Source organism: Monodelphis domestica, chromosome 3 (genome assembly GCF_027887165.1).
Source record: "Monodelphis domestica isolate mMonDom1 chromosome 3, mMonDom1.pri, whole genome shotgun sequence".
NCBI lineage: Eukaryota > Metazoa > Chordata > Mammalia > Didelphimorphia > Didelphidae > Monodelphis > Monodelphis domestica.
The window spans coordinates 41812328-41829525 of record NC_077229.1 but is presented as its reverse complement, the minus strand read 5'-3'; the positions used below and the strand labels follow the sequence as shown (position 1 = coordinate 41829525).

The 17198-nt window shown below is 41.1% G+C and overlaps 1 protein-coding gene across 9 annotated transcripts in view; it reads left to right on the top strand.

The window, feature by feature from the left end:
* RPH3A (rabphilin 3A) overlaps positions 1-17198 on the top strand; it is a 344277-nt gene that overhangs the window by 236475 nt on the left and 90604 nt on the right. For all 9 annotated transcript variants that reach the window (XM_056821712.1, XM_056821714.1, XM_056821718.1 and 6 more), the window contains one exon: positions 10647-10790. In XM_056821712.1, coding sequence (XP_056677690.1) covers positions 10647-10790 — 144 coding nt within the window. The remainder of the gene's footprint in view (positions 1-10646; positions 10791-17198) is intronic.

Here is a 17198-nt window from a genome sequence, read left to right as displayed (position 1 = left end):
TTATGCCCATTTTATATGTGAGGAAACAGAAGTTTAGCAATGTGTAGTGATTGTTAGTTACATGGTCACAATTAGGGTCAGAGGTAGGATATGAATCCACGTCTTCCTACCCCCAAGCCAGCCCAACATGCTAACCACTACTCACTCCTAGCTGCTTCTCTAGGAAAGAATTAGGAACAACTGATTATAAGCTGGCAGCCCTACTTGATTTTTCTACTACCCAGCTACCTACTAAAAGATACCAGTTTGTTCCTGAACAATGGCACACAGTCAAATTAGTTCTACTTTATCCCCAAATGAGCAGTCCGACGTCCACATCCTGCTGGATCATTAACTTGTGGTAAACAGGCTTCATTACCACCACTCTTCCCATCTATCGTGCCAGGATGACATTCGGGGGCCAGTAAAATCTCTCCCAGATGTTATCTGTGTAAGACTTCCCTGAATCCACCATGGAAAGCAGCATGACTTCTAAAGTGGGAGCAGTTTGATGCCCTCTTTGTAGCATGTATCAATCTCTTTCCTCTTCTTCATCAGTCCCTAGGAAATAAGTCTGTTAATTTTATACTAGAGGGAGATGTAGCAGATTGTGCTGAGAACCACGTTTTTGAAATCACTGCAGGTGGGAGTAGCCTTTTAAGCCACCAGAACCAAATCCCTTCATCTCCTGCTGAAGATGCAGTTGTTTCTGACTTTGGAATTCTGGGAAGCAAATGAACTCTTTTTATCCATCTCACTATTTTCATTCCCCCAATCAAACTAATCTATTGTGGTCCATGAACTGAGCCATGCTGGAAATTGGATGTTTGGGGGTGATAGTTAGTCAGAAGCTAATGAAATGTATTCAAAAAAGTAACACAAGCTGTGTTATAAAATCATGTCCAGTAAGAGGAACATTGGAAGGAATGGATTATAGATTTCTACCTCCCAAGAAGGGAACCAAGTGAGAACTTAAAGTCAAATCATCACAAGAATAAATGGAATAGACAAATACATGGGATCCTAGAGCTATAAGATCATAAACTTAGAGCTAGAAATGGCCTTAGTTCAACGTCTCCTTTTCAAAAGAGGAATCTGAGGCCAAGAGACTTTCATGATCATAGATCAAGAGTTAGAAGACACCTTTGAGATTAGCTAATCCTCTTCTCTCTTTCTACAAAATAGGAATCTGAAGCCTGAAAAGGTCAAATGCCTTACCTAAAATCATATGGGTAATAAGAGACAGAACTGCGGTCTAGATCCAAGACTTCTTATTCAAACCTAATGCTCTTTCCATATCACCATGGTTGATCATTCATGCATTAAATTCCCTTTGTTTTGTCTAACATCAGCTGGTGGTATAGTGGATGAGTATCGAGCCTGAAATCAGGAAGACTTGAGTTCAAATGTGACCTTAGATACTTGCTAGCTGTGTGACTCTAGGCAAGTTACTTAACTTCTGTTTGCCTCCTTTTTTTCAACTATAAAATGGGGATGATAATAGTTCCTACTTGGCAGGGTTCTTTTGAAGATCAAATGAGGTAATATTTGTTGAAAAGTGCTTAGCCCAGTGCCTGGCACAGAGTGGTCACCTTATAAATGCTTATTCTCTACCTTTGTCTCTTAGAAAGTATTACATCGTATATGCATGTATGTGTTCATGTTTATGGAACTTGGTCTCATTTGATTAAGCATCATTTATTGAGATGGTGGCTTCCAGAAACTAAAGAACCACTGTGTTGTGATTGGTGAGGAATACAGTAATCCTTTGTGAAATTTTATAACAAATGACCATCTGTTTATGTAGTTTGGGTAGAGCAGAGAAATAGGCTATGTGAATCGAGTAGATTGAGGAACTGGGAAGTTAAGGCATTTGAGAGAATGTCTACATATAGGTTGATGTACCCTAGTGTGAGGGCAGAAGTTGATATGGACAGAAAGGTTGAGAGCCAGGCATGCAACACATTGAAAAAAGAAGGGGATTGTCTTCTTCAGGATCAATAGATAATGGCCATCAGGATATAGAGTGGAAGATAACGTTGGATGGTGTTAGCTTCATATGAAGAGATGTTGCTAAGGGGCAGATAGGTGGTTGAGTGGATAGGAAACTAGGCTTGGAGATGGGAGGTCCAAATCTAGCTTGACACTTCCCAGCTGTGTGATTCTGGGTACACCACTTAACTCTTGACTAGCCCTTACCACTCTTGTGTCTTGGAACCAATACTTAATATGAATTCTAAGGCAGAAGGTAAGGGGTTAAAAAGAGAGAGGATGCTAAATTATAATAGTAAAAGTCTGGAAGTATCAGTGGGGAGCATGGAATATTCCAATTTGGCCCCCATGACCAAGGAGTTATGAGTATGAGTATGAGGGAAAAATGCAACCAATACTGAAAAGGGTTGCAAGGGAAGCAGTTTCATCAGGAGGGAGCCAGATCTCAGTAAGTGCCAAAAGATGAAAGGAGTGAAAAAGGAAGAGGTGAAAGACAAGTGAAATGATATTAATTATGGAGAATATTCCACAGGGCACAATATAAGGGACGGTTGGATCTCTAGTGTGGTATTGGAGGAATTGAGTCTAAAGAAGGTAGGATTAAGACAGTTTGCATTTAATTTGCATACTACCAGCTAGGGGTTCAGAATCACTGAGATGGGAAGAACAGAAGAGTGTGGGAGCATGTTAAAATTTTAGGAGTGAGTCTAGGCAGAGTATCAATGGTTGCAGAGATGATGATCAATAAATCTCTATTAAGTGTTTACTACATGTATGACCTGGTATTAAATTCATTGAAGGAGGGTTATTATGAAACTGGAAAAGAAGAGAATAAGCATTTACATAATGCCTACTGGGCTTCTAAAAATAAATATTATCTAATTGAATCCTCATAACAACCTTAAAGGTAGGTGCTATTATTATATTCATTTTACCATTGAGAAAACTGAGGCAAATGAAAGTTAATGACTTTACAAAAGTCACATAACTAGTAAGAGGTCTGAGGTCAGATTCAAACTCAAGTTTTCCTGATTCTGGGACTAGTCCTCTCTTCACTGTACTACCAGTTTCCTCTTGATTGTTCCATGTTCTTTCTTGAGGTCCAACTTTTTGTCAGGTGACATTGAGAAGATGCATCATGGCAGATAGAATTAGGAGGAGGTTTTGGAGTTGTGTGCTGAGTTTTCACTGAGGAAAGTGCTTGAGAGACAGGAGGGAGAAGGGATCTTGTTCTAGGGCAAATTGGTACTGGAGAAGTCCCAGGAGTTCAAGAAAGCTAAGTTGTGAAGTCATAATATAAGGCAGTTTGAAGCACAAGTCTAGAAAAAAGCTAGCCTAAGGCTAATTCACAGTACCAGCCAACCACCCCCATTCACTTGATCACTTTAGAAGATTAGAGCATAGATTTAGAGTTGGAGAGGCCCTCAGAAATCATCTAGCCTAATCATTAATTTAAAGTGTAAGGAAACAGGCTATATATGTTATAGATGCTATCACAATTTCTTTTCCTTTTTTCAATTACATATAGAAATAATTTTTAATGATTGTTTTCTGACTATTGAGAATTCAGATTTTCCCTCTCCCTCCCCTCCCTGGCTTCCTCCCCAAGGTAGTAAATAGTCTAATATAGGCTATACCCATACTTTCATGCAATATATATTTCCATATTGCTCATGTCATTATAGAAGACACATATGATACATACAATAAAAATTTCATGAAGGCTATAAAGTAGAAAATGGCATGGTTTGATCTGCTTCAGATTCCAACAGTTCCTTCTTTGGCTGTGGATAGTATTTTCATCATGAGGTTCTTATGATTATTTTGGAGACTTGTTTTACTGTAATGGTTTAGTCCTTCACAGTTGATCATCATATAATATTTCCGTCATTGTATACATCGTTCTCCTGGTTCTTTTCACTTCGTTTTGTATCAGTTCATGCTAGCTTTTCCAGGTTTTTCTTAACTCAACCTGTTCATCCTTTCTTATGGCACAGTTAGGATCTATTACAACTGTGTACCACTTTGTTCATCAATTCCCCAAGTGATGGACAACCCCTTAGTTTCCAATTCTTTTTCCAGTACAAAAAGTGCCACTAAAATATTTTGGTACAGCCTCACTCCTATCAGATTGGCCAATATGATGGTAAAGGAAAGTGATAAATGTTGGAGGGAATATGGCAAAATTGGGACACTAATGCATTGTTGGTAGAGTTGCAAACTGATCCAACTGTTCTGGAGGGCAATTTGGAACTATGCCCAAGCATACCCTTTGATCCAGTAATACCACTATTAGGTCTGTATCCCAAAGAGATTTTTAAAAGATGGAAAGGACCTTCTTGTACAAAAATATTTATAGCAGTTCTTTACTGTCATATTGGCCAGTCTGATAGGAGTGTACCAAAATATTTTTAGCGGCACTTTTTAAAATCCATGCTCCCAAATTTGCTTATGGTGTCAACCTTTATTTATAGATCAAGTATTCATTTTGATTTTATCCTGGTGTGTGGTATGAGATATTGGTCTATGTTCTAGTCTCTGCCATACTGCTCTCTAGTTTTCTCAGCAGTTTTTGTCAAACAGTGAGTTATTTCCCCAAAAGCTTGTACCTTGGGTTCATTGAACTCTGAGTTGCTATGGACAATAACTGGCACGTGTTGATTACTTAATCTATTCCATTTATTCACCACTCTATTTCTTAGTCAGTGCCAGATTATTCTGATGATTATTTAGGTGCTATTATTATTCCCATTTTATAGATTAGAAAACTGAGCCTGAGAAGTTTAGTGATTTGCCTAGAATCACCCAACTAGCAAGTGTCTGAGTCAGGACTTCTGGTCAGGAAATATACTCTATCCACTGCATCACAGAGCTGCAATTAACTTGCATGTGGCCTAGGGCAAGTTCCTTCCCTAATCTTATCTTAGGTTTCTGCATCTGTACAGAGAGGAGGTTAGACTGGATCATCTCCAAGATCCCTCTTCCAGCTTGAATACTGGTTCTGGCATTGTTTGTAGGCTTTGTGAGATGGAGAGCTTCCTGAAGCTGGGTCAGGACCATAGACAGTTCATAGATATTACTAGTTGGGTTAACATTCTGGGGCATTGTCAGTCTCTTTGGGCAGACAAAGCCTTTCCTTCACATCAACTTGGAGTCATAAATCATAGAAAGTAGAATTGCAGAGAAAGAGATCTTAAAGAATATCTAATTAAAGCTTTTATTTACAGATGAAATCACCATTCTTCCCTATCCTGTTGTTTATCCAATTAGAATATAGCTCCTTGCTCTCTCTCTTCTCTCTCTCTCTCTCTCTCTCTCTCTCTCTCTCTCTCTCTCTCTCTCTCTCTCTCTCTCTCTCTCTCTCTCTCTCTCTCTCTCTCTCTCTCTCTCTCTCTCTCTCTCCTTCTCTCTGTCTCTGTCTCTGTCTGTCTCTCTGCCTCCATCCCTCTCTCCCCCCCCCCTTCATGGCTCCTCCTATTCTCTGGGGGAAAAAAGAGCTCCTCGAGGAGAGGAATTATCTTGCTTTTTGTATTGCTATCCCCCATCCTTAACACAGAACTTGGCACATAGTATGTGCTTAATACATGCTTTCTTTTTCATTTATTTATTCATGTGATTTATTCAGTCACATAGGTAGAAATGTCTTGGTCAAGGGCTTGTTTAAAATTCCCATGAGAACCTGGAATTGGCTTTCCCTGGCAGAGTTGCCTGAGTGGTTTTCAAGGAGAACTGTGAAGACCAGATGTGCTCTTTGCCCCTGAATTGCAGGCACTTGCTGAGATTTCGGTTCTCTATTCACAGTTTGGCATTCGTGGGATTATAGAAGCAATAATTTGCCTGGGAAGGAACTTTTCAGACTCTTTTGGACCTCTAGTAATACTGTGGGAGATTAGCATTGGAAATGCCATCAGCAAATTCTTCTCTGCTTCTTTCTTTGAATACTATGACTATCATACATATAGAGTTAAATACTGCATTCCACACAGAAACCTTCCCCCATGGATGTCATAGAGGTCCTTACGGAATAGACAAAAGCACTTTCATTTTTCAAAACAACTCACACAAAGCAGCAGCCCAGGCTTTGAGTTTGCTTTCCTTTAATTCTGGTTCTCTTGCCCCCTGGGGCTTTATGAATGGATCCAAAGGCCCAGCTCTTCCTGTTGGCAGGCTGGCACCACCTAGAAAGTTAGAGAAATCCAAGTACAGGGAAGTGACATGATCAGACCTGTCCTTTGGGGATATCCCTTTGGCAGCTGCATGGAGGATTAGAGTCTGGAGAGACTTGAGACAAGATAGGTAGGACAAGAATTGTTCTCCTAGTGTGGTACTGAGGCATAATGAACAGAATCCTAGACTTGGGTTCTGGAAGCTTCTTTCATTTTACTCATGTCCTACTCTTCATGATCCCGTTTGGGGTTTCTTGGCAGAAATATTGGAGAGGTTTGCCATTTCCTTCACCAACTCATTTAACAGATGAGGAAACTGAGGCAAAGAGGATCAAATAACTTGCCCAGGATCACTTAGCTAGGAAGTGTCAGAAACTATATTTGAACTCTACCTAGATATTAACTGTACCATCTAGTTGCCCATATTCAGGAATACCTACATACAAAGATTGCCTTTCATTATCTTCCAGCTTGTATGACTATGGGCAGATCACTTAGCTCCTTGGAGCCTCAATTGCCTCAACTATAAAATATGGGAAGTGGTTTAACTAGATCAGTGGTATTAGACAAACAGAAACTGGTCACATATTGATTTAGTTTCAAAATGTAATTTTATCTATGTTTTATTGTATTTTAATTTATTTTTTAATAGTTCCCAATTACTTTGCTTAAAAAACCCGACCTTATCTTCTATTTCAGAATCAATGCTAAGTATTGTTTCCATAGCAGAGGTGTGGTAAAAACTAAGCAAACTGGGTTAAGTGACTTGCCCAGGGTAACACAGCTAGGAAGTATCTGAGATCAAATTTGAACCCCAAACCTCCTGACTCCAAACCTGGTTCTCTATCCACTGAGCCACCTAGCTTCCCTTATCCAAGTCTTTGATGCAGCATAAAATGTGCCCCCAGGTCAACTTTTTAAAAAAATACAAATCTAGTTATACAGGAAAGACTATAAAACTCTACTTACCAGAGAGGACAGTGTAGTGGGTAAGTGAGGGAAGAACTCACTTAGAGCTGCTAGGAGAAATTAGGAAAAAGTAGTCATTTGGTAGCTACTTATTTTGACTAGTTATGCTTACTAACTCAGTCCTACCTTAGTTGTGTCTTTGCTGCTGAAGGATTTCAAATGCTTTAAGCATTCTCTAAATTTAGGTGCCCTGACACAAAGTCCCAGTTACCCTGCCCTAGTTACCATTCTGATTTTAGGATTTGTGAAGTCTAGCAACATCCCTTTAATTTTCCTCCTTTAAAAACACAAATAATTCTTACAAATCTTCCTGTCACTCCAAGTTAATTATAAAAGTATGGCCCCTTAAAACTTGTCTCATTTGAGCTAAGTAACTACAGCTATTTTCCCATTTTACAGATGAAAAAACCAAAGCCTAGAGAAGTTAATTGACCACATGACTTAAGTTAATTGACCACATGACTTGTAAGGACCTGAGAAACTTTCAGGAAACCAGTCTTTGACTTCTGGCGGAGATATTGTTGCATATTTAAAGGAACTGATGATGCTAAATACTGGTGATTATCATGAAATGTGTCTGTAGCTTAATTTAACCCAACACTGAGAACTTCATTAGGCCAAAAACATAAAAAGAATCGAGAGATCTTATTTTTGTGCACTGTGTTCAAAGGATAGGGCCAAATTCAGTGCAAGCTTATGACCTGAACATTTTTTCCCTCTCTATAACATTCAAAAACCTAATTCCTTTCCTTCCTAGACCCAACCTCCCACCCACTTCTTGTTTCATATTTAAGTGTTTCCCTTGGTGTATGGATGGATTTTATTTATTGTTTTTATTTTTTGTGAGCAAAATTTCAACCAATTTCATCTTTCTGAGCCTAATTCAGCATTCTCTCCACAATGCTGCTGTGCCCTACCCAGAGATCCTTTTTGCCTTATCTATCTTATCGAATTGGTGTGAGATGGTGGCAGTAATGTCTATAAAACACTTTGTTAACCATAGATATAACATGCCACTGTGTGAATCGAATCTTAGGTTGCCATTATTATTCCACGTGTGATTGTTACTGAGAATCAAAGACTGTTCCTGTCCACATGGACCGCTTCTCCACCGCTATCCGCCTCCCCCAATAATCTGAATCTCCGGTAGGTGAAGAGCATTCAGTTGGCAAAGCTGATCTCATGTTTTTGCTGTTTACTCTTGGAATGAGAACAGAGAAATCAACAGGAGGCAGTGAGTTCCGCAGAGGCAGATTGGAGATGTTTTGAAACACAGGCTTTGCTGTTTGTCTGCTACGTCTTCTGTGACCAGGGAATTAGGTTTAGAGAAATGCATGATGCCCTTGAGGTGGGTTCTGCCCATCTGCTAGGGAGGAAAATTATCAGAAGGGATATGTGTGTGCATGTTCTGTGGAACCTCCTGTTTGCTTAGTAATTCAAAGCTCATAGGGTTAGATCTGGGAAGCTAGAGAACTCTGTGGGTCATGTACCCATTTGAATGCTTGTGAAGCAATATGGAGGGAATAAACTAGACTGTCTAAGGTCTGGGTCATTCTGAATAGCCAGGGGACCAGGAGTAAGTGTGAATTTTAGGGGAAATGATGACAGAAATTCTTATGATTTATTCCATGTTGGTTGGACCCTGAATATGTCCAATGTTAGCCATGGAGGTTTACAAAGGCTATGGACAAACATAGGAGAAAAAAAAAAACATAGGAGCCTTGGAGAAAGGCAAGAGATGAAGAGTAATTATTAAAGTGATGGGAAACAGGTCCTAGAAAGAGTAGTGCAAAGGTCTCTAAGGTTCCTTGTCACACAGAGGGACCATAGGCTTTCCAACATTTCTTCATTCCATCTTTACCACATTTGGACTTTTACCTTTTTGTTGTTTGAGGGTAGGGATTGAGGATGAACATCTAGACCAATGTTTTAATTGGTGAAAAGAATTCCCACTGAGGAAACTCCCTCAGAGACTTGCTAGCTGTGTGACTCTGAGCAAGTCACTGAACTCCTCTGTCCTTCATTTTCCTCATCTGAAAAATGGGGGAGGGATGGATTGGATGAGGTCCTTTATAGATCTCTGATTCTAGAGTCTTGTGATCCATCCAGGACAGAGATCCATTGACCTCAGAGCAATCCATGTGTAGATTTCAGGAGTTCTGTGATCTCAGATGGGAAAGAATTACATCTTCAACATGACTAATTTCCTTTGTAATCTTATGAATTAAAAGGCATTATGATGAGTAGGGTTCATAGGTTTCTCTAGACCTTCAAAGGAGACCAGTGGATCACAAAGGTTAAGAATTTCAGATCTAGATTTCCTTGGTTCCTGGTCTGGCTTTATCTACCCAGGACACCAGCTTATGTTTTCTTCCAGTGTCCAAACTCCTGGACACCAGGGAGGAGTGGGAGAGAATGTGTGAGTGAAGCTGGGAGGGACAGAGGAAGAGTAAGAGGGAGGGTAGACATGGCTTTCACTTTCCAAGCTCAAGTGTCAAAAGGCAATTTCATGCCTGCTGACACAATTTGGAGGAGCAGAAATAATAGATGCTGACAGCTAATGGAACTGGAGCGCTATTTACTGATTGGGCTTAATTTTTCCTTCTTTAATGGAGGCAAAGCTCTCTAGTGGTCTAACAATGACTGGGCTCAACCCCATACCCCTCCCTGAGATAATGAAACTCTCAGTTTAGTCAGTGAACCATAGCGTGAAATACTTTATTAATCATCCTCCGTATAGCTTGCCAGAGCATTGAGTTTTTCCAACTTTTTTTAAAAAGCATTTCAAAATCCATTATCTCTTTTCAACCTCTTCATGATCTTATGAGGTAGATAGGACAGGGATTACTGTGACCATTTTACAGGAGAGGAACCCAAGAATCTGAAAATGGATGTGACTGGCCCCAGAACTCACATTGAGAGAGGCATAGCAGGATTATCCCCATTATCACTCTTCTGTCTTGGAATCAATATTTAGTATTGATTCTAAGACAGAACGTAAGGGTCTAAAATTTTTTTAAAGCTATATAAATAAGTAAGCTGAATGAAATGAATTAATGCACGGATAGATAAATGAATGAGTGAATAAATGTAAAATCTCATTTGCATCTTGTAATTACTCTTTATGAGAGGTACTGAAAGCATTATTATTCCCATTTTATAGACAAGGAAATGAAGGCTCAGCTACATATTCTGGCTATTTATTTTTCCAAAACCAAAAGGTGGTGAATCTTTTAGAGACAGAGTGCCCAAACTACACCCTAACACCACATGCGAGCTTCCCCCTTTCCCTAGACAGAGGAGGGAGGAAGTGCTCCTATTGGGCTGCTGGGCAGAGGGGTGGGTGAAGTGAGAAATTTCCTCAGGCATGGTGGAGAGGAGGAAGGGAGCAGCCCTCTCCAACACACGTGCCATAGGTTCACCAAAATGTGCCCAAAATAATTTCACTTGGAGGTTTCTAGCACCTTCCCTACAAGGGTTTGTCTCTATCTGTTCAATTTTCCTATGCACCATTATAGAGTTTTTGCATTTGCATTTCAGGCTCCCAACAGGTTGGTCTGTCCACCGTGACCAGCCTGCAGGATCAAGAAAGAATGAAGAGCTGACTGATGAGGAAAAGGAGATTATCAACAGAGTGATCGCCCGAGCTGAGAAAATGGAGGAGATGGAGCAGGAGCGCATTGGGTAAGGCTTGCGAAGACAAGCCCTGAGGAGGTTCTGGCCCAGAGTGTCTGCTCCATGTAGTATGGAAACCTGAGGCTTTGGGATAGAATAAAATTCTGCAGAAGGCTTGTATTTAGGAGTTTCCCTGGGTCAATAACAAATCAAGAAGGATTTAGGAAGCACCTACTATGTGCCAGGCACTGTACTAGATACTGGACATAAACAAAGAAAAGCAAAATCAAGTCCTGCCATTGGTATTATTGAAGTTTAAGTGGGAAGATTCTATGCAAACAACTAGATGGCAATAATGCAGATAAAGGATAAATTCTAGATAATGTCAAGGCTTTCTGCAGAAGGTGGGATTTTAGTTGAGTCTTGAAGGAAGCCTGGAGATGAGGATGAGGAGGGAGAACATTCCAGGCATGGAGAATAGCAGAGAAAATGCCCAGAGTTGGGGGACCAACTGTATCATGCAAGGAAAGGAGGTAACACTGAATGGGAGGTGGAAGGGAAGGTTGGAAAAGCAGGAAGGAGTCAAGTTATAAAGAGCCTGCCAAGTTGATTTGCTGAGATCAATCCCAGTTCTAAATTTTATGTTCTAAAGCCTGTCCCAGCCCTGGCACTCTCAGGCTTCTCCCAGTTCTAAAATGTTTTGTTCTGATGCCCTTCCCAGTTGGCATTCTCTGTTCTAAGATCCTTCCCAGCTTGGACATCCCCTGTTCTAAGGCTTTTCCCAGCTTTGACATCTTCTGATTCTCTATGTCTTACAGGCTGTCTCAGATAATTCCACAAGTCTGAAATAAGATACTCCCCACCCTCCTGCCCCCAGATTTCTTGCTTCAGGGAATTGCTAAACAGCCTCCTGTTCTGACCCTTTTCCAAGTCTTCTGGTATCATGCAGAGCTGGGCAGAGACTTGGGGGCTCTTTGCCCCATCTCAGGGGAGAAGCTGCTCCTCTCCCTTGCCAGCTTGTGGTTTCTTCAGGCTCTTCTGCAGCCTGGGGGAAGGAAGGCATCCTTGCTGCCTTCAGGAAAACCCCCAAGTGCCTGCCTGAGCTGGCTTCTGCCCTACTCAAGTTGGCTTTAGAATTTTGGTCAGGGGTTTGAAAAATGGTCGCACTTCGAGCTGTGGGCAAGAAGCTGGTTTGAGCGCAACGTTCTGGGCATCAGGTTCTGGAGTGCTCACCTGGGGCCACATGTTTGTTCTGGGCTCATTCCCAGCCCCAGGGTGGCTGAGGCTTTTCTTCCCTGTCTCTGATAGGGTAAGGATGGCACTAGGTGATTTGCCTCAAAGAACAGCTTTCCTTTCTTTCCTACATTCGCTCCATTCACAAAGAAAATCACAGGATCATGGAGAGTCTCAGAGTTGGAAGTCTCTGACTAGTCCCACCTGAAGGCAAAAGAGAAAGAACTCCTATTCATAAGAAGCTGGCATTCCATCAGGGCAGACAGGAAACATATAGGTATAGAATAAATAGAGGAGTGAAATTCAAGGAAGTTAGCAACTTTCATTCTTTATAAGTCCTACCCACGGTTCCTCTGGGACCAAGCAGAACAAGGCTAAGCCTTCAACCCTTCAATAAAAGGAAGCATTTACCAAAGGCTATATGCCAGGAACTGTGCTACGTAATGGAGATACCAAGACAAAACAAAAGCTGTGCCTGCCCTCCAGAGGCTTCTATTCTGTGCAGGGGAAATAATAGGCATCCAAAGGCATCAGGAAGACTGGAGTGGAAAAAGTGTCCAACTTGGAGTCACAGGACCTGGGTTCAAATCCTGCCTCTCCTACTTACTAAGCAGATCACCTTGGACTAGTTATTTACTCCAGGGGCCTTAGTTTCCTCAACTGGGAAATGAGGAAGTGGGGCTCAGTCTCACAGATCTCTCCCAGCTCTGAATCCATGATGGTAAATAAGATCAATCAATCAATCAGTCAGTCAGTAAGCATTTATTAAGAGCCTTCTATGGGGGATGGGGGGCAGCTAGGTGGCTCAGTGGATAAAGTGCCAGACCTGGGTTCAAATATGACCTTGGATACTTAATAGGTACATGACCCTGGTCAAGTCACTTAACCCCAGTTGCCTAGTCCTTACCAGTCTTCTGCCTTGGAATAGATATTTATTGATTCTAAAATGGAAGGTAAAGGTTTAAAAAACAAAAAAGCCTGATGCAGAAGGTGGCTTCTGAGTCGTGCTTTGAAAGGGAGCATTCATTTCTCCTCCTTCTTCTCCTCCCTTTGCCCTCCCACTGGGGACCCACCTTGTCAAATGACTATAATGAAAGTAATTGTGCATCCTTTTCACAAAGGGACGGGGAGACCAGACGGCTTCTTCCGTTCAGGGTCAGCTCCCTCCATGCACGTGGGTTCTCAGAAATAACCCAGTGACAGATGGTGAAAAAGTCAACAAAATTAAGTTATTAACCTTAGTGACCAGGTAGAGAGGCAGGGAGACACTTGAAGATTGGAACCTCGGCTTCATCTTCCATATTTTTGATGCAAAGTGGGAGAGGACTTGAGCAGAGGAAAAAGGATTTTGCTTGGACCTTGACTCAGTTGAATGATAGGGACCTCCTAATGAAAGGCTCATGGATACAGAAAGGGCTCTGGATTAGTGATGAGGACATCCAAGGGCTACTACTAATGAGCTGGGTGACCTTGGCTAAGTCACTTTAACTGATGGTGTGGCATTTCACTCTCCTGCTTGGCCCCCTGTGAGTGCTCTCCAGTTTATCACTGTTCTTCCTAAAACGAAGGGCCCCAGAGCTGATCCCTAGGATGCCACACGTGATCTGAACAGGGCAGATGATAATAGGAATATTGACTTTTTAGTCCCAGAAGAATGTCAGGTCGTTGAAGGCAGGAGGATTTTGGTTCTGTCCATCAATGGGCATTTATTAAGCACTGACTATATACCAGGCATTGTGCTAAGCTCTGAGGATATGAAGAAAAGCCAAAAAGAGGGTCCTGCCTGCAAGGAATTTACAGTCTAATGGTTCAGACAATATGCTAATAACTAGGTGCATCCAATATGGAGCCAGTATAAAAGGAAGGTCATCTCAGAGGAAAGGCACTAGAGGGAGGAAGAACTGGAAAGACCTGTTGCAGAGAGGGAGATTTGAGCTTAGTCCTGGGGAGCTAGGCAGTGAAGGAGAAGGGGAAGAGCATTCCAAGCATGGGAGAGTCTGTGCTGGGGGCTAGAATCTCATGTGGGATGAAAGTAGAGTAGGACATCATTTTCCTTGACCAATACATTCCAAGACCCTTTACATAAGCAAAAAATTGCTGTTGTTTAATACTTAATAAGTTATTTAATATTTAATTTATTTATTCAATAAGTTATTTATTATTTAATTTAATTAATTTATTTAATAAGTATTTCTTATGTGATGGTCCTATTTTGCACTCTACAACATTTCTTAGGCTTATCAGAGCTCCCAGAATCACTACTCTTATACTTTGGGGCCATTATTCATAACTAAATAGCATTAATGAAACAAAGAGAAGCACCATTGTGATATGGATGTGACCAGAGGAAATCTGATGCAGGAGCTAATGTTTGGCACAAAACAGGGTAACAACTCCCCCTAATGCTTCTCAAAATGAGAATGACTGGGTGAACTACTTTTGTGAGACTCTATGTAGCTTAGGGAAATGTCCTGGATTTAGTGTGTAATTGAAATATTTTACTTTATGTCTTTTTCTACCTTTTTTTGATTGCCAATTGCCTATACCTGAATTTGTGTGTGTTGAGTTTGCCTAACGTGAGGAAGTCAGTGTAGCTAGGTGATAGATTACATAGAAGGGAAGGAAATGAAGGAAGATGGGAAAGGTAGGTTGGGCATAGGCTATGGAAGACTGAATGCCAATGAGATCATTCTGTAGTAGCCAGTGGACATCACAGTCTTTCTCAGAAGTCAAATGAATATGTGGTATATACTAGGTACTTAATGAATGTTTATTACATGTATGAATAAATTAATGGCACTATGCTTCTCTTACAGTAGGTATAGGTGGCATAGTAGATACAACGCTGGACCTAAAATCAAGAAGACCTGAGTTCAAATCCTGCCTCAGACATTTCCTAAACTAGGACCCTGGGCATATCATTTAATTTCTCTGTGCTTCTGTTGTCTAATCTGTAAAATGAGGAATTTAGGGGGGAGTTGGGTGGCTCAGTGGATTGAGAGTAAGGCTTAGATATAGGAGATCCTGGGTCCATATCTGGCCTCAGACACTTCCTAGCTATGTGACCCTGGGCAAGTCACTGAACCCCCATTGCCTAGCCCTTACTGTTCTTCCGCCTTGGAACCAATACACAGTATTGATTCTAACATGGAAGGTGAGGGTTTGAAAACATAAGGAAGTTAGACATGACCTTTAAGGACTCTTCCATCTCCATTCCTATGAAATCCAAAAAAAAGATCCAAGACCTTCTTTCTCAATATGTGGAGGAGAAAGAGCCTCGGACTAACAAGACTTGAATTCAAACCCAGGTCTGCTGCTTACTTATGTTGGTCCTATGCAACCCAAGATTGCATTCACCTTTTTTATGGTTCTATCATCCTGTTAACTCTAACTGAGCTTTCAGTTCACTGAATGTGTCAGATCACTTTTAGACAAACTATTACCCAACCATCCCTCTTCTAGCTTGAATGGAAGCATCTTGCTTCCTGTAAAGTTGGTTTCTTGAACCCAAACATATCCCTATGTAATTAGATCTTATGAATCCATGATCTGATTGATTGGTAAAACTGTTGAATAGAAGAGAACCAAAGAAGATCCTGGTGGCCCTCTACTAGAGACCACCTTCTAGGTCAGTATCAATCCATTAATCACCATTTGGGGATTCTAGTGTTTCTCAATTGACCCATCTCTACTATAATTCAGCCTATGTCATTCCTTCTTTAGTAGTGAACTAATGAGAAATAGTGCTAGAAGTCTTCCTGAAGTCTTTGCTGTTTACCACTTGTGTAACCTTGAGCAATGCATTTAGTCTCTCTGGGCCTCAGTTTCCTCATCTGTACAATGGGGGAGAGATTGTCCTATATGTCCTCTGGAGTCCTTTCCTACCTAGAATAGACTCCCAAATTTACCAGTCTGATAACTCTTTCACAAGTGGCTATGATGTTAGTCTGACATTAAATTTCTCATGAACCCTTGTTGGCTCACTCAACATTTTTCTAAAATTTAGTGCTTTAGATCTGATAGAACACTTGACATCTATGACCTCATTTTGGTCCTCCCTACAGCCCCATGAGACAGAGAAAGAATGATTTTTCTCATCTCACAGACAATTACACTGAGAAACAAAATGGTTAAGTGACTAGTCCAAGGTCATTGGACTAGTAAAGGGAAGAGCCAGGATTTAATCCTAGGTCTCCTGAGTCTGTTCCCAGGGTTCTCTTAGAAGTGAGGATGCTAGAGCTAGGATAGACTTTAGAACAGAGAAGATTAGAATTTGGAGAGGCTTGGAATATAGAATGTCAGAACTGGAAAGGGCTAAAACATAGAGTATTAGAACTGAAGGGCCTTTAGAAGAATGTCAGGGGGCAGCAAGGTGGCTCAGTAAATTGATAGCCAGGCCTGGAGGAGGTTCAAATCCTGGTTTAGACACTTCCTAGCTATGTGACCCTGGGCAAGTCACTTAACCCCCATTGCCTAGCCCTTACCACTCTTCTGCCTTGGAACTAATACACAGTATTGATTATAAGACAGAAGGTAAGGATTAAAAAAAAGAAAGAAGAGAGAATGTCAGAGCTGGGAGGGGACTTAGAACAAGGAATGACAGAGATGGAAGGGCCTTAGAAGAGGGAATGCTAAGAGCTGGGAGGGGTCAGAATAGGAAGTTTCAAGAGTTAATGGAATATAAGTTTCTTGAACAAAGGATTCTGGTTTTTGTTACTATATCATTGGTGCTTAGTATGGTACCTGGAACCTAAGTAGATGTTAGTAAATGTATGTTGGTTGATTGATTCTAGATTTCCTCAGTTTCCCATCCTTGTCTGAGGGGCATCCCTTTGATACCTAGGACAGTAGCAGTTGCATAGAGAGGAATCAGGCTGGGATAGAAGGCTGAGACAAGACAGAGGGGAGGTGGATGACAGTAATGAGAAACAGCAACAATTAATGACTTTGGAATTCATCACCAGTGACCCCAGACACCTGGGTTTATGACACAGAAAGATGGTCTTTTCAGAATTATTTCCTCAGATCAGTGTGACACTGGAGGTTGTAAATTTCAGGTTCTATTCAAAGGAGGTTTTTCTCCTGCCTTGGGAAGCGTGGATGCCAGAAAAATAGTCAGTTTATTAAATTCATCAGTGATGACCCCCGACTCTCCAATAAAAGTAGAAGTAACAGGAGGAGCATTACAAGGAGAATAGCAAGGGCTGTGAGGGGTTCTTTATATGTTGGGTGTATGTATGAGAG